This window comes from Acipenser ruthenus, chromosome 28, assembly GCF_902713425.1.
Source record: "Acipenser ruthenus chromosome 28, fAciRut3.2 maternal haplotype, whole genome shotgun sequence".
NCBI lineage: Eukaryota > Metazoa > Chordata > Actinopteri > Acipenseriformes > Acipenseridae > Acipenser > Acipenser ruthenus.
Genome location: NC_081216.1, coordinates 24,133,699 through 24,155,948, shown reverse-complemented (window position 1 = coordinate 24,155,948; position 22,250 = coordinate 24,133,699). Strand labels below are relative to the sequence as shown.

The following is a 22,250-nucleotide window of genomic DNA, read 5'->3' as shown; positions in this document are numbered from 1 at the left end:
ACCTTGGGATGATATCCCAGCAGCTGGTTCTCAACTAGAAAAACACTTATCAGTACAACAGACAGAGATAACGCAGCTATCGATGGAGTTTGTTAAAGAAACGACTCTGTAATAAAGATGGTTAGCCGACAGGAGAATGTGCACAGCTGCTTGGTGACCAGTTCGGGCTGCAATAACTCCGAGCAGGTGACAGGACAGGCATGCCTTCGCACAGACACAGACAGACGGGCGCAGGTATTTCAGGGGCTAGCTGACCTCCATCAACCTTGAGTATTACAAAGAGGCTTGTTATTAAAAGAACTGATAACGGTTAAATGAGAAAACAGTCAAGTACCGACAGGGCAAAACAAAGAAATGTTCTTTCAAAGCTATCAAAAATATTTTGCTTAAATGACACCTAATGGACTAACTCAGAAAACAGACGAGGCTTGATCATTGCAATTTCTGTGTAATGCACAGGACATCAGCGAGATATGTCACAGGTTAAGGATAACACTTACAATGGAATGACCGTAACTTTAGGCATTGGTAATTTTATTTTTCAGGTTTGATTTTTTCATTTCCCTTTAAGCTTGTTAGACCTTAAAATTCAAAGCACACACTGAGCAATTGTACTAAATGTGAATAAATCCCCAATTCTGGAAGGATGATCCCGAGTACAACTAAACTGGAAAGGTCACACAACCACAATACATGAAAATGATTAAATACAGGAATTTGGAACTAATATAATGTTCATGTTGGAAAGTGTTACCAAAAAACTCCTTGAGACTAACTAATTCAAGAATGACCTGGGGGATATTACAGACAGAATGAGAATCAGGACAGATTCAAACGGTTACATTCCCCTCATGCCACATACCAACATTTTGGATAAAGGGGGTTCTGCTGTATTGCAAAAACTCTCCTGGAAACCATGAGTCTCATACAAATCAACATGCCTTCACTTATGAAGTGCTTATAGCAGATAAGCACTTCATAGGGATGCATTGTTTTTTCAGCTGTGCAGGAACGTGTTTAACACTTTGTTAGAGCAACTGACTTAAACAGCCTGAAAAATAAGGTCCATTTATCTAGTGGGAGCAAGCACAACAGATGGAGGCAGGTTTCACAATGACATTCTACTTCAAATCAATTCTCACATCTCTAACTGCACTTGCAAAAGTACCAGGCCATGTTTCTTTAATTTAAATTTTATATATATATATATATATATATATATATATATATATATATATATATATATAGTTTTAAAAATGCAATTCAAAATCTCTCAATCAATGATGGTGTGGGTTACTCCATTGATGCATGGTCTCTACTTTAAAACAATTTTGTTTTTTTTTGTTTTTAGTATCTCTTGTGACAGCATAAGAAGTATCCAGAAGATAAAAGAATACAGTTTAGTGCCACTGTAGCCCAGAAAGCATGGCCTGTTTACCCGATCTGTTGAGTAAAACAAATGAGAGCCTGCTTGTTATTTTATACAGGCCCCTGTGTAAATATCTTGTGGGGCTTTGCTGTGTACCCAACCTCAGAGTTAAGACTTCCCCTTTTGAACTTACACACTTAGTGACACAGTCAATACAGAGGGACTTCCTTCTTGGGATCGACAGGGGGTCAGTGGATTTGAACCTGGATCTCCTGCTGCTGCCAGGTTATACACCACACCTATGTGTACGTCACAATAGAAAATCAGCCCCATTTCCAAAGCAGTGTTCATTGGGCAAGATAGGAGCCGTGTTGTGTGCAAATAAGTGCCCTTCAGTGTTGTGTGATTTAACAACATACTACAAAACTACTGTTCTCCATTATGGACCGAATTAAATCATCTAGGACAGGGGTGGCCAAAGTTAGCCCTTCCACTCCTGGCCTTTGTTCCAATTAAATCTTCATTATATCATTTTACCCGTTAAACTTGAAGTGGAACTGCCCTCCTGGACTCTCTCCCATGAATGGACACCCATGATCTAGGACCACGCTGTTTTCTTCTCATATAACCATTGCGAATCCATTCATACATTTCTTAATCAGGTTGTTGTATTGTATTTCTCACGTAAAGCCAAAGATAGCCTCATCATCAATACTACTTGTGCAGCATGGCACAAATACTATGCAATACAATATAAAAGTAAAGCACACAAGATATTTTATAGAACATATTTAACATGCACTGTATGTTCACCAGCAGATTACAATCAATAAACAGAATGACAGCATGTTTATTTACTTTTTATTAAATAGCACCTTTCTGAGACTATAGTTCAACATTCAACAAATATGATAATACATAAAGCTGCAAATCAAATTGTATAAAAGTGAATTCTTCAAAAAGGTACAAACATGTGATATGCAACAGTGGGCACTTGACTTACAATAGATTTAAAGTTAACAATTTTAAAGAATAATAAACGTTAATAAACCACTGCATATATGACAGCCAATTGCAGCTTACTTTTGAGATTTGAGACAAAAGGAGAACACAATTACAATGGGGATTGGAAAAACATACTTGTGATGCAAGTCAAATGATTTAAAAACATCCACAATTTTAAACTCTGAATCATAAGAGGTCACAAGATGAGTTACTAAGTAGTTCTGTATTTTCTCGAGGGAAATAACGAAAGAAAACCACTAGCTATCACAAAGTCTTTGCAGTTGTTATTTAGCATGCTGTGAAGAATACAGGGTACTTCCCAGGTTCCTATACCAAAAATGTTTTGTGAAGGTATTACAACGTGTGGTCTAATTGTGATACATCTACAAAACCTGCCCAGAGTAATGGCTATGCTTAAAGTCCTGTAGCTAGTCAAGGTAAATCAGGTAGGTGCAAACCCAGTGGCAAGAGAACATCAGCTAGATGTGTGTGCGTGTGCGTGTGCATGTGCATGTGCGTGTGTGCGTGCGCTCTGGTTCAATACAAATATTGTGGGGCCTATTAAAATTTTAACTCACAAGTTATTTAAAATATTCAAAGTCTGTTTGTACAACCTGTAGTATATAATGATATGTGCAGCGCATTTCAAAACAAAACAGCTTTACAGGTCTATTTGAAATACCAGTAGAATGAGAAAGAAAATTTATTTATTATTCTTTAACTAATTACAGAAATACCACATTCTGTCAGCAGAAGGAGACAAAGCCACTGCACAGCCACACTGCCAGCAATACATTCAGGGCTGCGCAATTCCGTTCCTCTGGTTCTTTGTTCCACCTGTACCACACATTGCTTAATTTAACCTCCTTGCAGGTCTTAATGAGTTCATTATAGAATGATACCTATAAAACACAAGGGCCAGATTTGTGCACCGCTGACATGGGGTAAAGTTTTAGTGGCACAGACATTGGTAAACCTGTTAAAGAATGGCAACAAACTCAAACGTATATCACAGGAGTAGCATCTGAAAACCTGATGTTTCCTGGTCATTTTTCTATTGAGTGTTATGGATAATAATACTTATAAGAGAGAAGACCACCACAGTAATAACAGTTTTTAAAAAGGCACACAGTCGAAAGCCACAGATATTTTCAGACAACAAAATTAAAATGAAAAAAGTGCATTTTAGTGTTAGAAACATCAGCAACATCCACCAGGTGCATTTGTATAGAGTGCAAGGTTCTCGTCTCATCCCTATTCTGCAGATTCAACCCACTCAATTTGAGAACTTTGTGCAAGAAGAACTACACCCTCTTCTCAAAGCTTTAACACAATTTAAAACAGCGGGCGCATCTTAAATCCTTCAAAAGGGGACAGAACAAACCTAGCTGCACAAACGTACAACCTTGATCTATCAATGCTGCTTTTATGATTCAACAGAAGAACTCTATACACAGGGATTCAGCAGAGTGGTTTCTGTAGACAAGTGGCACAGTTAATGGTAGCTAGACTACAAGTGTGCTTCACCATTATAGTCTATATAGTTAAATCCATATACTGTACCTGTAGTTAACTAGCATGCATCTAGAATATTTCAGGAGTCAGTACAGATTCTATAACCGGGTTATTCAAAAATCAATTATGTTTCTAAAAAATAATTAAAAAGAGGCTAAACTTTGTAAAATGATCCTCTTTTAAAAAATAAACAAATTTAAATACATTATTAAAATCAAATTTAAAAAAAAACAAAAAAAAAAAACACATACAGCTTAAAAATAGCCAAAATCAAATCAATAAAAATCATCATCAGCAATACTGAAAGAGACCCAGTTTGGGACACTGCTGGACTCTCTCAGTGTTACTGCGATCAACGCTTGATGTTCAAGTGAGGGTGCTGCTCCAGTTTTGAAAGAAGTTCCTCTTCTGTTGGTTCCTTTAGAAACTCTCTAAGGAAACAAAAACAACAACAACAGCAGCAAAAATGAACACACAAAAATGATTCACATTAACCAGACAGATACCAGAATTTATGGTCAACAATTCGAAACATTGCAACTTAAGTGAAATAAAAATGTTAGCAGAGGTTAGGTACAATCCAAGAAGCACTGGAGTAATATGTTGAGAAAGACAAGTGTGAGAAAGCAGCCTGGCAGCTGCGTTCTGAACAAGCTGAAGCCTTCTGAGTTTAGTGACAGGTATACCAACAAACAAGGAATTACAAAAACAAGACAAGAGGATACGAATGCATGCATGTATCAGCATCTCTGTATCCAGCACAGACATCAATATCAGAACAGAATGCTGTTCTGATAATAGAATTAAGATGGAAATCAAAGGCAAGCTTAGATCATAGTAGATTACCTGAACATCGACTGCACTGTCATCTGACACTCAGCTTGATCTTCATCGGAGATGGAACTGTGATGGATTCTATCCCACTTGTGGATGAAGTTCTGTTTCATTCACACACAAAAAAAAGAAATAGAGTTCAGTTCATTAAATCAGTAACAGGGATGGAAATAAGACTCTTATTGCATATCAGTTTCGCCCATGCCAGGTTTTAATACAAGCTTGATTATCCACAGTCCATAGGTAGCAAGCTCACGTGTGTCTTATTAAACTCATAGTAAAACCAGGAATGGATCAAACTGCTATGGAACGGCATGGAATTCATTTTGGAAACTGCTTTTTCAAATTTCGGTCTCCAAAATATAAAATTGCCATTTAATTGTTTTAAATCCCAACATCAACCAAAATTTCTCTTACCTCTAGAATTAAAGCAACAAACAGGTTGACCCACATGACAGAGGAGGTTAACCACCAGGCCACAAAGTACAGCTTTGACCACCTAGGGAAACAAACAAACAGTCTATTGAGTTACAGCTGGCCTTGAGACAAGCACAGGTAGAACATACACCCTCTATGATCAGAACTCGAACAGGTGACCAGAGGTGAACTAGATACCAGTCTCTTGAAGTGCCTTTCCTCCCATTCATCCGGCTTCTTATTCAAAAGGGGAAGTCTGTTCAGCATTTTTAGGTAGGAAGCGGGTCTGTTTGTACACAAGAGGAACCTGAACCGCTTTATACCTGTTTTGAAGACCTTATCTCATCACGACCACCATTTGATCGCAATGAGAAACAGAAGCCACCAAAATGCTAGCGATTCTATCAGATTTCTTTCCCAGCATTGTCTACTGCATCTATATGTAACTATGACTGTATAATGACCTCAGGATAACATATATAAATTGATCTCATGCTCCCATAAACCAGCAATAGAGAAATAACCAGCGAGTACAGCAGCAGTTAGACATTATTTACTACACGAAAGATAATAGTGTGAAACAAGCAAGCGAGCAAGTGAACACCTGCTTCAGACTTACGGGGTTGAGTATCTGGCAAACGCATCCATGAAGGCCTGCCAGTTGTTCACAACCATGATATTGTACAAAAGAACCAGAGCTGCCTAAACAGAAAGGAAACAAAGCAATTCATGTACTGGGACCATGGCATAGGTGCAGAAAGACTGCGCTACATTCATGTACTGGGACCATGGCATAGGTGCAGAAAGACTGCGCTACATTCATGTACTGGGACCATGGCATAGGTGCAGAAAGACTGCGCTACATTCTTTCACATGAGATGTTGCTTGTTCTCGAGACCACTGTACCACCACACTCTTCACAACGTATCCTGTGCGCACTGTTTTCGTAATGGCCACCAATACAGTGAACGCTTTGCTGGTGAGTGAGAGTGCCGCTGACACCAACGGTAATAGGTTTTTTTCAACAATATTGAGTGCTGGAAAGTGAATTGCCCTAAATGAGATTCTTCTATGGTCCTAACCTAACCCTAATGTTAAAGTAGGTGTGTCGGAATTAACCGTAAATCTGAAGCTCAGGACCTGAATTCTCTCAGCTGGCCCATCTTTCTATACCTATACCCACCTGGTTATCTAAACAACTTCCAGTTTGTGCAGCATTCTAAAAAAAAACTGTTTTATACGATCAGGGGATAAACTGGACTACAATGCATGGCTTAACATCAGAACTTGCCGCAAAGTCATCAAAGTTGTTTGGCCAGTACTCGAGCTGCTCGTAAGTGCCACATGTTGCAGTGTAGTTTACTGTAGTATTCGGGGCACTGGAGTTGACAACCGCACTGAAAGAAAGAAAGAAAGAAAGAAAGAAAGAAAGTGCTTTCATTTTACATCAAGAAAATGCATACAAACACATATCATATTTTAATACACTCAATATTCCTAGCCCCATGATGAATATGCTTGATTACTGCCATTGTGAATCAGCCTCTGTTGGGGTTGATGTACTGAAAACCATACAATCTGTTAAGTTTCGCCTTTCCCACTCCAAGTTCATGCCTGCCCAAGCGAAAGCATGTTGCTTCAGTCTGAGAATGAAACCGATTGCTGATTAGAAGGCTGGCTGAAGTAGCTCAAAGGCTCCACCTGGAGGTTCTTAAGCAGACAAGATGCAGGATTTCTTCATGCCTTCAAATGGCAGGTCTATACTGGCTGATTTTGCAGACCTTCATTAACACTAATCTTGGTCTATAATGTTATTTTACAAAAGGCAGTACAAGACTGTTAAATCGGGATCAATGCATTCAAGAGTTCATTTACATTGTTATTTTAATGCTATTTTTATCACGCACAGGGGTACTTTCTCTACATGCATCTCATTTAAACCAAATGCAGGAAATGTAAGTGAAAGCATGTACAAATCCGTACCAGTCACAGCCATATAGGACGAGACTTACCTCATATTCCCAGGAGCTGTAATAACACCTTCAAACAACATGATACCAAGCACTGCAAAGACGTAGTACACAACCTTCAAAGAAATTGCACAACAGCATATGAGCGATTATTTGAGTTTTTACCAATATTTGAATCTTCAGATTTTCTTCAAAAATTACAAAATTTAAAACAGGCATTCCTTTAAGACTATAGATTTCAACTGCCAACCAGTTTGAAGCTGGCTGTGTTATTATTTTATAATAAAAGAATTCAAAAGGTCTTACCACCAGGATTCCAGCAAAGGCTCTGAGATTCTTTACCAGGTCAAGCAGGGTGCTGGCCACCAAAGCCATCAGCTAAACGGGTAGGAATCAAACAGAAAACACCATTAAAAAAATTAAGATACAAACAACTCCAAATAGTACTCGTTCTCATACTGTACGATACCTGCTTCTGTTTATCACGATTCTTGGTCACTTATTAATATTGTGAATTTCCAAATGTGATCTACGACCTAGTGTTGTACCTCCTGTTTTCATCGATTGTGATCAATGTTGGGATATTTGCGGAACTGATCCCGGAGGTAGCAGCCAGTAATGGAAATAATTGTATTATAAAATAGTAATGGAAATAAATGTATCCAGGACCCATACAATACATTACAATGTAAATGTTTTTAGTGCCTTCCATTCAAGGATTGTAAATCTCTTTTCACTTGGACAGTAAAATGATATCCTCTCTCCCTCGAGGAAGATCCCATGTGCAGTGATACAAGTTTCTGATTCAGCAGCATATATTTTTATGGTGCAATCATTTCAGTGAAGGTATTAACAAATACATGCAGTGACCTTCATTCACCACTAGGTGGCAGCAGCTACTTTTTGGAGACAGCAGTTAAGGCGGACACCACTTGGTTCTGACAACAGTAAAATAAAAGTTTTATATATAAAATATGTACTGTAGATTAGATGACGAGGTCTTGTATCGTCTCCAAATGAATCTGCATTTATAGGCCAGTATATCCCCTTTGGTCACAATTTTTTAATTTCATTTTTAGACATTTTAAAACAGTTTGTGTGAACTCTATGGCGTTCAAGAAGTTACCCTGCCAAAACTTAGAAAAAAGCATTATTCATTATAAAATAAGATACAGAGATCGGAAACTTAACATGGTACAATTATACACGCAGTGACTAGAGGGAATAAAGTAGCTGCAAAAATTGCAGACAGCACAAACAGTTTTTGAGAATTTGGGGAAGATTCCAAACATTTCTGTGGACTGACATCGATTTTAAAAAAAGAAAGGCAGAAAGCTTAGAGGGGGGTAAGCAAAATATTGCACCCACACAAAAACCCTCAAAATCATCAAAAAACACTCGCTCAACTATATCACATAGACAAGAGACAATGAGACAGGAAGATAATGAACACAGACAGGTCAGTGTGTATATCAGTTAACAGAGAGACCTTGATGTTTGGGATAATCCGCAGGAATCTGAACACAATCAGCATGTTCACCAAACGGACCATCTCCCACAGAGACATAAATGCCTTCACATCTGGGTCCCTGAAAAACAAGACAGAGTTACTCTGCTTTCTACAGTGCTGAAAACGAAAGGGTTAGTCACCATTCTGAAGAAGGACACTGCTGTACATTCATTAGAAAGTTATATTTAATAAATCATGTAGAAATGTAGCATTTGTGCAGATGGTATGTGTTCTGTTGCGTGGTCTGAATGGTCTCATTCTGAATAGGGGAAAAATTGTGAGGCAATAAATATCCTCACCATCAAATACTGTAGAGTGGGCAAATTGTACTAAGCACTTCACAGCTTCATTGTGAATATATACAGTTATCCTGTATTTAATGTATTATGCATTGTTCCTCCATGCTATGAAAGGCGCTATATAAAATAAAGATTGCTTGATTGATACCTACCACCGAGGATGTGGGAAACTGTATGTAGCAAAAATGGTGATCTGCAGACACTGTGAAAAGAAAAAAAAGAATTGCATCTAACTAAATCCACAAATTCTATACGAGCTGTGCGTCTGTAAATACAAGTGTGTGTGTGCAGTAATCATCACCCGCAGGCACAGCGACTGTGTCAGTGATTATACTTTGATAGCCAGCTGCTTCTAGTTCTAGTTATTTTACATCATTTGAGTCATTTACGACTGGTTTCACAGCCCAGGACTAGCATAAATCTCGGACTACCTAATGTTTAACTAACAGTCCTTGATGACTGCAGATCATGGTCTGTGAAACAAACCATTAAACTCTCTAAATAATAACTAGGACACTGGCTGTTGCGGGACTATTTCGGACAAAATGAGCACTTACCAGTAAAACGACGGTCACAAATCCATCAAATATATTACTCCTGTGAGATACGTAGCCTTTGAACCCGAAAGCAAAAATCTTCAGTATCATTTCGAGCAGGTAGTACACAATGAAGAAGCAGTTAATCGCCTTCAACACAGAAAGAGATAAGTCAGATTATTTTATTAACACATAGAAGGGGTGGTACCAGAAAACAAAGCCATGTACATTCAGTACAGACTCCTGCAGAGCACTTGAAGCCAGAAATCAAATGCAAGGCTGAGCACAGAAAGCCAGAAAAAGTGAGAATATAGATACAAGTTAAAATGAAACCAAAAAAAAAACACAACAGAAGGTGGTAAAAAAAACTACTGGTTTGCTTTGTAGTCGTTGAAAATTGCATGGTAGCATGAACTTGTCCTTCATTTGAATTATATTACATTATGCCCTCAATGTAAAATACAGTCCAGAGAACAATGGATTTAGAGAAGGATGAATACGAGATACAAGAGTGCTTAGGTGAGGCCTGATGATCAAAAACAAACCATTTTTCCAACCAGTAACACTTACCCCCAGAAAGTAATCATAGCGTTCTGAAACGGCCTTATCTGCATCAATCACCAGAGCGGTCTGAAAAAGAAGATTACCACGCTTTCACAAACCAACGCCCTGTATAGCGATCCACCAGCAAACATCTGTGACCCAATATTTCATGGTTTTGAAAACCACACTTTTAAAATCATCTTTTCAATGACTCCCTGTTTTCCCCCGCAAGAGTAGGGTTACCGTATGACTATGTACCCTAGGACAGTTTGAGACAGTTCAGGCTTTTCAGCTCAAACCCCAAATGCATTCTGGGAAGTGCAGTCCTGCTGTGATGGTACCTGAGACAGGTAAAACGTACCAGAATGCATTGTGATGCGAACTGGCCCAAACTGTCCTAGTGTACATGGAGGCACATGGTAACCCTACCCAAGAGCAAGAAAGGGTTAAACAGTTTGTGTTGTTTACAATAAACTGTTGAAATACAAGGTTGAAAAACAGGTTTTAAAAATGACAGTTGCAGATAACACCTGTACAAGTTTCATAAGAGCCACTACAAACGAGAGAGGGCTGCTTACTGTAAATCCTTTTTACTAGTTACCTGATGTACATACATTTCTCTAGCTACATACATTACTCACATCTCATTTCTTTATGATTTTTTCCATCTACGATGAATATCCAACAAAATATCTACCCACCTCTCCCTTTGTGTAGGTGGAGCTCTACCCTGGTGGTACTCACACAAATACAGACCATATTCGCCAACGCGACAACATTCCCTGCAACACTGAAGTAATGATGGCTGAAGATGAACTGTAGTTTCTGCAGGAACACGTGCTGGTAATCTGGCTTTGGAGGGTACTGGGGAGGAAGGGTCAACAGCTTGAATTCATTCATTCAACGTCTAATTCACACCATCTCCCTCTCTATCACTGCATAACTGAAGCAGCTTCTAGTAAGCACTTAATTGGTCCAATTAAGTCATTTAGGGTACAGTTGGAACAAAACCCAGAAGGGACAGCGGCCCTCCAGCACCAGGGTTGAGTAGTCCAGACCTAATGTACTGTGTGTAGATTGTTTGCTAATATTGAAAATGTCTCCCACTTACCTGTTTGATTGTGTCCTTGTCGAGTTCATCAAAAAGTTTCTGAAACTGGTTGGCTGATATTGAACCATCAGTGCATTGCTGAGTTTTCTAAAAAAAAAAAAAAAAAATTTAAATAAATAAAATGTTTAAATGTCCAATGCATTTAGGTTTCTGACAGAGAAGCTGAAAGCTTTGAAGCAACTAAACAGAATTCAAGTAAACCATGTAGAATACCATAGTTATACTTTAGACATGCACACATGTGTTGGTATTATGTGACACGTGAACCAAAACTTGAGGAGTGGAATGCTGTTATAATGTTTCAATACAATGGCTGTGCACAGGAAATGAGGCGTACAGGAAATGCATTGATAAATGACTGCAGCAGATTCAATGAAGCCCACACCTGGATTATGGCTTCTTTGTAAAAAGGCTTGATATGCACCCCCTGCAGAATCTTCAAGACCATCTCAGTGTTGACAGTCTCCCTGCGGAAAGAACATCAACATAGATTTCTAACATGTATTCATATTTTCTTTTTTTTAAGGATTTAAGAGAACCAAAAGAATCAAGAAAAGTCCTACTTGTGGGTTGCGTTGCTGATCTTTAATATACAAGTGGAATACATTGCCTGAGTTATGATGCCCACCTTTTAGATTACAATTAAAACACAAACAGACGGGTGAGTAAAGTAGAGACAACAATCCCTTGATTGCTAGGTGTTGTTTTAGTCGGCCAGTAGAGGGAAGCTTGTCTCAAAACAAGGAGGGCTGTAGTTTCCCCAGGATAGACTGTGTCAATCGGAAAGTACTAGCGAGTTACTTAGGGAAAAGAAAGACGCAGGTCATCGCGTTGCCCATTAAGATGTGACAATATGTCACTGTGGTTGATCAGGAAAAAATAAATAAAAATAGATATTTAGGTATTTTAGCTTTCAAGACACAGATTTGACTTACACGTGCTCATTTATGCTCGCCATGGACTGGCCCTGACAACACATCACTTCAAACGCTGCCCTGATCCCCAAGCGCCTCCTTAGCAGGGACGTCTGAATAGAGATCTGGATTAAAAAAAAAACAAAAAAACAGTAAGCTTCATACGCACACGCACACACACACACGCACGTTCCCTCAATGGAGCTGGAATTTAAATCGGGACAGAAGATCACAGCTGATGGTATCATTTTAGTTTTCCACATCCCTAAGCTACCCTTCTTAATTATGCTGTGGTCTTTTTCCAGATTAACTAATAATAGACTGGGTGACTTGCTGGTCATCGCTGTATATTTAGAAGCAAATTTAAATGTCACTGAAGCACCAAAAGGCAGGAGTTTAGGATTGGGACAACATTGCAGCAATAGCAGCGGAAGCAGGCAGGGGCACTGTAACTGCAATACGTTTTCAGTTCCGTAAAACCATTAGTGTACACAGCCTGATGAGGCAAGTCCAGACAGCAGATATTACTAGTGAGGTGCTCTTATGGGGGTGGTCGTGCAAAACCAGGAATGCACAAAAAGCAAAAAGACACAACTCACCAGCAAATATCCCCTGAACTGATTGTAGATGATGGCAGTCAGCAAATTCATTAAAAAGTAGGTTCCTAAAAAAAAAAAAGGAACATTAAAAAAGAAACAATATTGGTATGTTGAGAAGAGGTGAATTCCAAATATAATATTAATGGTATGGCGTGTTTGTTTTTGCTTGGTTTTTTATTTGGTTTGTTTCTTAACGGCAGCTAAGAAAGGAAAAAGGAAGCATATTTAATGAAATAAGTATTCTTACAAAATGATAATCCACAGCAATTAAAAAAAAAATAATAATTAAAAACAAACTCCCACATATACACACACACAGAGCTGCATTTTGTGTTTGTACTTACCAAAACCACAGAAAAGAATGAAGAAGATGCAATAGAATCTGTTCTTTGAGTATGCAGGGATCATCACTGTTTGCAAAATAAATAAATAATTTAAAAAAGCTCAAGTTATTTATAGGGCTCATCATTGTTACTTACTGTAACCAATTAATTTGATCATTACAGTACAAAAACAGTAACAGGCATTATATATACTGTGTGTATCCCCCAGGGAATGAATGATCATTCTGCATTATAGCCTTAACTAGCCTGGAAAATCAAGAGCCCTACTCATGCAAAAGTAAGCAATACCTAGAATAAAAAGAGGCTTACCATCTGGATTATTTGCCGTTGTCAGGAGCACCAGTAATGAAGTAAGTGAATCGGGTAGGTTTCTGAAGTAAGCCTGCCATTCTGCATTCCCATTAGAATCCTGGAAACAAAAAAAATATTGCTGAGCAAGGGCATTATTCAAAAAGAAAACATACATAGAAGCACTGTCCACCGACTGCTGTAGTACCCTTAAATGTCCACTAGGTGTCCTAAATAAACAGTTTTATATTGTGAATAAAATTAAAGCTGTATTCAGTTTGACCATTTTCCCCTTCCCTGTAATTACCTCTTCTGATGTAAGGTGTAAAGGTTAAAAATAAAACATGTAATAACATATTTTTTGTACATTTTTCAACAACATAAGTATTAACTGTATTACCTTTCCCCGGGCAAACAACAGCATGCCAAACATTGTAAAAAGACACAGATGGACTGCCAACAGCAACATCACACTGCAGACAAAGAGGGTAAAAAATAAATAAAATCACAGCATTAATACACTTTCTATTTGAAAGATGAAGTAGCAGTTTGCACATCAGTAGGACTGCGCAGTAACAAGTCTGAACACAGGACTTCTATTTCTCAATAAAAAGTACTCGGATGGTTTCCAGAAAATAAAAATCACAGGTGAACTACGGTGTTGGATTAAAGCCAGTATTAACTATGAACTATTAATATTGTCACGGATGTAGTTCAATAATTAACAGGCAAGAAAGGGACAATATAAAAGAAAAACATGGGTGTGTTGATGCCAACAAAATTTAATGAGACCTTTTAACAGATGACTCAACTTGAGCAGAAACAGTCTACAGTCTTTACTATAATACACCAAAAATCTGTTCTCTCAACACGATGCTGTCGTTTGAAGGATTCTATACAACAAACCTTATTATTTCAGGAAGGGATCTTTTAATGCATTTTAAAGTCTTCTTCATTAGTGACGAGTTTTGAAGGAGAAAGAAAGGTCGAAGGAGTCTTCGAACTCTTAAAGCCTTAGACAAAAAAAAAAAATGAAAGAAAAAGAAAAACCAGTGATGAAAATCCCATTTAATTGAAGTCATTTTCTGTATCTTCTGCCACACATTTTCCTCAGACAGGCTGCTTGGAATTCCATTATCAAAGGCTATCTGAAGATTCAGAGTCTTGTCTGTTGAGCACCAGGGTTGGGGTTAATTTCGGTTAAATTCCAATTTAAAATCAATTCCAATTCTAAATTCCCCATTCCCTTTCAATCGATTCCAACACATTAGTGATCAAAATTGCAATTAGCAGTATTCTGTTTAAACAAGCTTCTCACGCTGGCAACAAATTATTTAAATTGAAGTCCCTATTAGTCAATTAAACTGGCTTCAAATGGAAGCAGTTGAACAAGCACAACAATTAATAATGTCTCTAAAACATCAATAAAGTAACAGATTTTAAAAAGGAATTGGAATTGAAAAACAACCCTGGTGAACACTGCTGCAGAGGATATTAATGCTATTATAAAAAGAGAACAGGTGCTTTTGCACTGAGGACCTTTTTAAATATGCTGTTTAAAAAATAAAGAAAAGATTCTAAAGCCCCATTAGTTTAAGAGGCATCTACCTTATGCCCGCTTTACTCTGAATCTGTTTGACTGAGACCATCAATGAGGTTCATGTTCTGTTTAATTAAACAAAAAAACTGGTCTGTAAGGGAATCCAAATACAACAGCAAACAAACCCTTTCTTCCTGTATAGTACTGTTCATATTTGAAACACCCATAAACACCAGTGCACTGTGTAGACAAAGTGTCTTGTGATTGCAGCTTCAGGTAACTGTACACACAATATTGCACATAGAATAGGCAACCTTAGCCAACTCAGTCAGAGAAATAATCATCTGTCCAGGTCCTAAATCATTGATTCATTTCATTATACCTAATCTTGATTGTGTCACCTATTCAGGACTCCTTTATAAATAAGCCTTCGGTCTCAATGGCATCCTGATTAAATAAATAATGAACTACATTTTTAAAAACCTATTCCAGGAGTAGAATGGCCCTCTGGGATCACAGTTGCCTACCCCTGGAATACTTCATGAACGCTCTTGAAAATAAAACAAGTGGAAAAGCACCAACATTCTCCTCACCTCTTCACAGTGCAGACCGAGCGACACCATCCAGTCCAACATTGAAAATGCAATCACAAAGATATAGGCTATGAGCCATTTGTTCTTCCGAAACTCCTCCCAGCCAATTAAATAGCTCTAGAAACAGAAGCACCCTCATTAAAATACAGAAAGGAAAAAGGAATGCACCCAAAACAACTGGCTCTGGTTAAAAGGTTGTTTGGAACAATGTGATGATTGATGATTGGCAGAAGGTATTCCTTACGGGTAAGGCAGTACTGTGATTTCTAGCTCTATTACATAATCATTCAATCGAAATCCGATCTCCACCTACTTTTACAGCCACGTCAGCCACGAAGATAAGGAAACAGACCATTTCGATGCTCTCTGTCAGACCACACGGTGGCTCCCAGGGCGCCATGCGGTAGCGAACGTCTGATGTCACCGTCAAAGACGAAGGCTTTTCGATAAACGCCACGGCCAAAATGACAAAGATGGTAGCACCCAAACCCCTGTACCGCACGGATAAAACAAACTGTGAGATGATTTATCCTAACACAGCATCATCTCGAAACAACCATTCATATTTCGCAATCGGTCATGTTCTCACTCTTCAAGACGCCTTTGAACGTTGTACTAAAAACAGCATTCTCTGTTAACATTATTTTAAAGATGGCTGTAACAAAACATGTTATCAATTGGTAGATATTTTTGTATTTATACTGTCTTGCTCATATGTTTTCACTAATTATATTTTCATCTGTTTTGCATAAAGCAGTACTGGTATCAAAAACAATGCAACTATTAGGGTTCGAGATGATCAGTGAGGAAGAGAAAATGTTGCCATATTTATAAATCCACTGAATACAAAGACTTACCATTGGCAGATCTTGGAATAGTACCAGCGATAAAGTCTCAGTGATTTGGAATCCACTCGATGGTTTATTGATCGATACTGTTAAGGAATAAACAGCCATTTTTAAACAACAATAACTGTATCCACCAGGCAGAGTGGGATAACATTACGTATCCATATGATATGGAGTGACCTGTATTATTTTAAATAATAGTTGAAACTATAAGATCTGCATAAGCACTATTTCCTCTACAACATTTTCATCATATCATCATACCACTATCTGTAAAAAGGCAATCCCCTTTTTAGCACGTCCTTTTTTATATTATTATTCCTGGGCTTATTGAAAACACAGTTCCACGAAATAGCTGAATGTGCCAGCTGACTCAGTGGTGTGGTGACAAATAGGCTTAAATGAGGAAGCATGTGTCCTTATCCTGAAGGAGTACGCCACCTATACAGAAATAACAAATTAGAGCTACCAGAATCATAAAAACATAGATCACCTTGAAAAAATGGTTAAGTGTGACCTACAAATGGACAGGGTCAACTAGCAGTATTCAACCAATACTTCCATTGGTTGGCAAACAAATCTGTTTTTCAATACTGTCCCAAGTGAGTCCACCCTTATGGTCTATGACTATCCATTCTGGTTAAAATGTAGCATTATCACTTCACGTTTATATATGATCATTTAAGCTGACAGCACTAATTCACTTGTAAAAAATGATTAATTCGTCATAGAAGAAGAAATGTGAAAAATGTCTAAGGAAATAATGAATACAGAAAATCTGTGGAAAAGAAAACAAACCAACTTAACTGCAGTTTTCAAATTTCAGCCACCTGTTTAGTTTTATAACGTATTATTACTAATTTATCATTAACTCCTCAATAATACTACGTACTCATTTTTTAGTTGTTTTTTTTTACTCATGTTGCTATAACATGGCTCTCTCAAAATTGTACATTCAACAATGAGTGGACCAATAAATACTTATTTATCAGTAGTTAAGCAATACAATATGAAAAGGCGTTTTGAAACCAAACAAGAAGCTTTTGGAAATACATATCCACAGGGCACAGTAGTTAGTAGCTCAAAAGTAGAAGCGCTGATCTCATCTTAACAGTTATACTATTAATATGTCACATACATTTTAAAATGTTTGTAATGGTACTCTGTTAAATGTTCACACTGTTCTGTTATTAAAGTACTATTCATATGGTAAAATGTGCAAGTCTTGTTCAATACATGAACATTAAGTTATATAATATATTTATTATATTGCTAGAAAATGCGCAGAGTAAAATACTCTGGCCCGCCTACTCCTAACTTGTTTTCCAATCTGGCCCCCTTAAATTTAAAAACACTAGTTGAAGAGCCCTGCTCTGACTAAGGCAACTCTGTCTGTCCAGGGTATACGAGAAACACATGCAAGCAGCTTTACAGCATAAACCAGTCTGCGTTGTTGCACATGAAACTAGGAGACTAGTATCCTGAACATTGTATTTAATTTGGAATGTTATGAAAATTGTGCATTTTTGTAATAATGCCCCTCGTTTTCGACTATTCTGTATATTGTAATGGCAGCAATAAGCGGTTTTTTCAAAACACCTTTACTTGTTGACTGACCTTCAGTACACTGTTACTAGTGGACTGCTTTAAGAAAGATTTTCCTGAAAACTACAGTAGCTCAGGGACTTAAATGAAAAACATAATTCAACAGATTTTTACTGTAAAAATGTTATATTTTCAAATTCTGTTAATAAATTGGTAAAAACAGAATTGGACATTTTGAAAAACAGAATTTGCCATTCCCAGAATGAAAAACCAGGATCCCTATGCCATTACAGTTACAAATTACTGAATAATGTAATCAGATTACAGTAATGCATTGCTCTCCAACACTGTCCAGGGTACAGGACTACTTTGGCTGGGAATTCTCTTAACATGTCACATTTGTCCTGAAAGACTAAAACACAGACACTGAGTAGCATACCTGTACAGCATCTTCAATGAACACAGTAGCTTGCTGCATATAGAGGTCGCCATCATCTGTCAATTTCAAAACAGTCCTTGGTTAGAAGCTACAATGAGATTATCAGGTGGAGAAGATTTTTTTTTTTAAATGTATCAAGCCTCACTTCCCAACTCCAATATGGCAATTTTTTTTTTTAATTAAACAGGGGATCTGAAAATTGAAATAAAATAGAATGCATTTATCTTCCACGAGATGCACTATAAACATTCTAATAAAAGAATATGGAATGAAAATATGCAGTTTCTAGTTGAATAAAGAAATAAAATGCAATAAAGCCATTTGTGCAAAATGTAAGAACAGAAGGCCTCTAAAACGCATCCCGGCTTCAGTGTTAAGCTGTGGATCATATGGTCCTAATAGAGCACATTTTAAGGAGAGCCAATATAAGCTAAGAATAAAAGCCAGTTAAAGAAATCTAAAATCCTGTTCCAAGTGTTAAATGTGTCAGCTGTCTAATAACATTAAAACACAGCTGTGGAGAATTCACAGGGGTGAAAAAAAGCCACGGAACCAATTACCTGGCAGGTTAAAATACAAATTGGGCAACAAGATTAAGCAATTACTGAGCAATGAATGCAACACGAATGGGCATCGGCTAGAGGACCTCCTCTGGCCCATGGAAATAATACACGAACTGTGGAAACTCTTCTAGACATTCTCTCATTTCTGCTTGACCGTTCATTTTTCCTAAATGTCTCGCTATAAACAAAAGCTTCATATTGATGAGGGTCAGTGGAACAAAGACTCAGATGATGTGGCCTAAAGTTCCAATGACACGCTGCATCAAGCCAGTGCACCATATTGTGCAAGGGAACTCGAACTATGCCTCAGAAAGGAAGACAGACACCCACATGTGTTAGAAGGTTCGCAAGACTTTTAAATAAACTGGAGATTTAAACAATTATTACAAATGGTAGCATCTCAGAGGATATAGTGTATTATAAGTCTGATTGCTGTGGTGGCCACATCAGAGTTTTTTCATTGTTTAGAACAGTGGCTATAGAAGTTTGATGCAAATACCTATTGTTATATGTTGATATGACTGATCTGGTGATTTGGTGACTTATCAGTATGCTACAGTATTTAAATTACTTCGAAGGACTTTAACCAATCCATGGCGTCTCACAAATAAGCCTTTCATGTTTACAAATAGTTGTTTAAGTTTAAGCATTTATTAGTAATAAACCTAACAGATGGGTGAGCATGTTTCTGCTTTTGACAAACTCACAGATAGTGTACTCACTGTCTCCTCTATATTATTTTACAGGGTGGTAACGGCAAAAGCAATGGTTATTCTACAAGACACACGCCTTGCCATAATCTGGTAAGAAGATTACCAGTGACGCGTGCATGCTTAACACTGGCAAACATACAACACAAGTTTAAGCATGTGTAAAGTGGGAGTAAGGAGTCTGTCTTCAGTCATTTGTAAGACTTTACATTAATACAAATCTGAAATTACTGTGTTACACGAAATAGACAAAAAAAAAAAAAAAGTACAACCCTGACAATTAAGGAGTGTCAAAAAAAATACAGATTTCTCCATGGATAATGTGTTGAACGCCAGACAATTCCTCTTGTGTTTTGTTAAACTGTGCCCCCCTCCAGGTATATGCGTGTTTTATTGTATTTAATTATTTTTAAAACATAAATCACAGTGGCTTTTCCGAGGCTAAATAATTAAAAGGCACGCTTTGTTTTGTTGCAGTTTAGTTTCAGTTTCGACAGGGCACAGGGTTACCCTTTGCCGTGACGAATATCACTTTCACTTGAAACAGATACATTGCGGGGACATGACAGCACTGTTTTTTGTGTGTATGTGTGTGTTTTTTAAACCACCTTTGAGCACAAGACCTGCAGCATCGCTCGTTATTACTTTATTTTATTGCTGCAGTGCTACCGCAACAAACCAGGAAGACCGGTCCTATTGTTCACTGGCTAAAGTTTATCGTTACTGCCCATCCACATCCAGACAACTGAGGAAACACTTATTTCATGTATTACAATATCTTGGTTTTATATAAATTACAGCAGTTAAGGGTCACTTTAAAAATCTACACGTAACGCCGACGCTACATTTTTCATTGGACCTTAAACCGCTCATCAACTCAAGCTCACAGAGCTCAGCAGAACTGTTTTTTTTTTATTTTACGCTTAAGGGAATGCTGTTTATCAGCGCTTTAATTATATCCCATAGACGGTGTAACTCGATAGCGGCGCATAGCATAGCTAACGTACTTCTTACCTTGTTGTATCATGTTGCATGCTGCCGATTCTGTTGCGGTACGGGAAAATCTCCTTGACCTGAGAGTCCCCCCATAATAACCACTGTCGGGGTTGGAACATGAACTGGTATCCAGCCCGCGGCATGGTGATGTATTTTCCTGCGGTGACACTAACAGGGGATCCGTCTCCATTTATAAACGTTGCTGATCAATATGTAGTCAGAAGAGAGTTAACTTGGACCCAGCGTTCTTCTCCAGATACTAAACGTCTAGGCATTAAACCATTATCATGTTCTGTTTCACAAGTCCGGTGCTTCTTTCGTTGTGGAAAAAAAAGCACCATAAATATAAGAAGGAAATTAACTAAAACTACAAGTTTATTCCGACCGCAAGTTTTGCATAAATTATAGATGCATGTGTAGAGAAGGGGGAATACCCAAAAAAAATGAAAATCACCACCAACCCTCACCTTACTTCAGAGCTGTTTTGGCACCAAACTATCCAAAGCATTGAGAAACGGTGAAATGCGGCGGTCACGGGATGTGTAGTTTTAAAGCATTGCACTGTTTAGACTTGTTCACACGTCTGACGTAAAATGACTACATTTTCCAGTAAGCAATTCAGTAGAGTCATTGAGGAGGGAGGGACGCGTGGGAAAGGTTACAGTTTTGCGGTAGATAGAATATTGAAACATGCGAGGTTCACCTGTTGCAGGTTCTTAAAACTAAATAACAACAACAACAAGTTTTATATTCCGTTGTTTTTTCAGTCTGTTTAATTTATTTGTGTTTTATTCTTACATGATTTTACGAACATACTGTACTTTCATTTAATAAGGCTTGCCCTTTAATAGCAGTAATGGCTAGTATGATGGGTTTCTGTATTTATGCAAATTATTTTATCACCACTTGGAGGAAAGACACAAATTTGGTATAAGCATATTGTACTGTGAACCACTTAAAAGTGCTGTAAATATCACAAATCTGGCAATTTAACAGTTCTAGCAAACAAATATATATTTACATACATTATTATTATTATTATTATTATTATTATTATTATTATTTATTTCTTAGCAGACGCCCTTATCCAGGGCGACTTACAATCGTAAGCAAAAACATTTCAAGCGTTACAATACAAGTAATACAATAAGAGCAAGAAATACAATAACTTTTGTTCAAGTAAAGTACAAGTTTGACAAACCACAATTCAATAATACAGCAGGTAATAGTGATAGTTACATCAGGATATGATTAAATAGTGATAGTTACATCAGGATGTGATTAAATACAAAGTACTACAGGTTAAAAACTTGGCAGATTACAGTATTCTGAAGTACAGGATTAAATGCAGTAAAATAGGGGCTGATAAGAGCAAAATAAAGCACAATAAATAAAGCACATTTACATTTACAAAGATTGACATATATATATATATATATATATATATATATATATATATATATATATATATATATATGTTTACCTGACTGTAAATGTAAGTTATGGTGATCTGCTATTCTATTTCATATTACTCATAGCTCAGATGTTGACGATGTACTGTATAACCTCCTAGTGCTGCAATTATATTTTTGTCTACGTTCTCACATGGAGTGGAAGCAGGTTTAGTATCCTTGCGTTCTAAGATCCTTGGGTTCATACATACAGCTTAAACTATCTATTTAACAACTGCATCAAATTATATTTTAGAGGGGAAAAAAACTGTGGAACACAAGTGCTATCTTCTCTTTATTTTATTTTTTCT

The 22,250-nt window shown here is 37.5% G+C and overlaps 1 protein-coding gene across 1 annotated transcript; it reads right to left on the bottom strand.

Annotated features, from left to right (window-relative positions):
• Nucleotides 1-2,216: 2,216 nt before the first annotated feature.
• On the bottom strand, nt 2,217-21,024 carry LOC117434461 (two pore channel protein 2-like). The gene is made up of 25 exons (XM_059003106.1): nt 20,507-21,024; nt 18,220-18,275; nt 16,245-16,321; nt 15,701-15,878; nt 15,388-15,504; nt 14,161-14,267; nt 13,655-13,727; nt 13,276-13,375; nt 12,967-13,032; nt 12,623-12,687; nt 12,045-12,148; nt 11,495-11,576; nt 11,110-11,196; nt 10,743-10,862; nt 10,026-10,085; nt 9,477-9,605; nt 9,072-9,121; nt 8,600-8,699; nt 7,417-7,488; nt 7,153-7,226; nt 6,428-6,537; nt 5,760-5,838; nt 5,141-5,222; nt 4,736-4,827; nt 2,217-4,320 (listed from the first exon to the last, which is right to left on the bottom strand). The coding sequence occupies exons 1-25, from the start codon at nt 20,676-20,678 to the stop codon at nt 4,242-4,244; spliced, it is 2,331 nt and encodes a 776-aa protein (XP_058859089.1). The 5' UTR covers nt 20,679-21,024; the 3' UTR covers nt 2,217-4,241.
• Between the last annotated feature and the right edge of the window lie 1,226 nt (nt 21,025-22,250).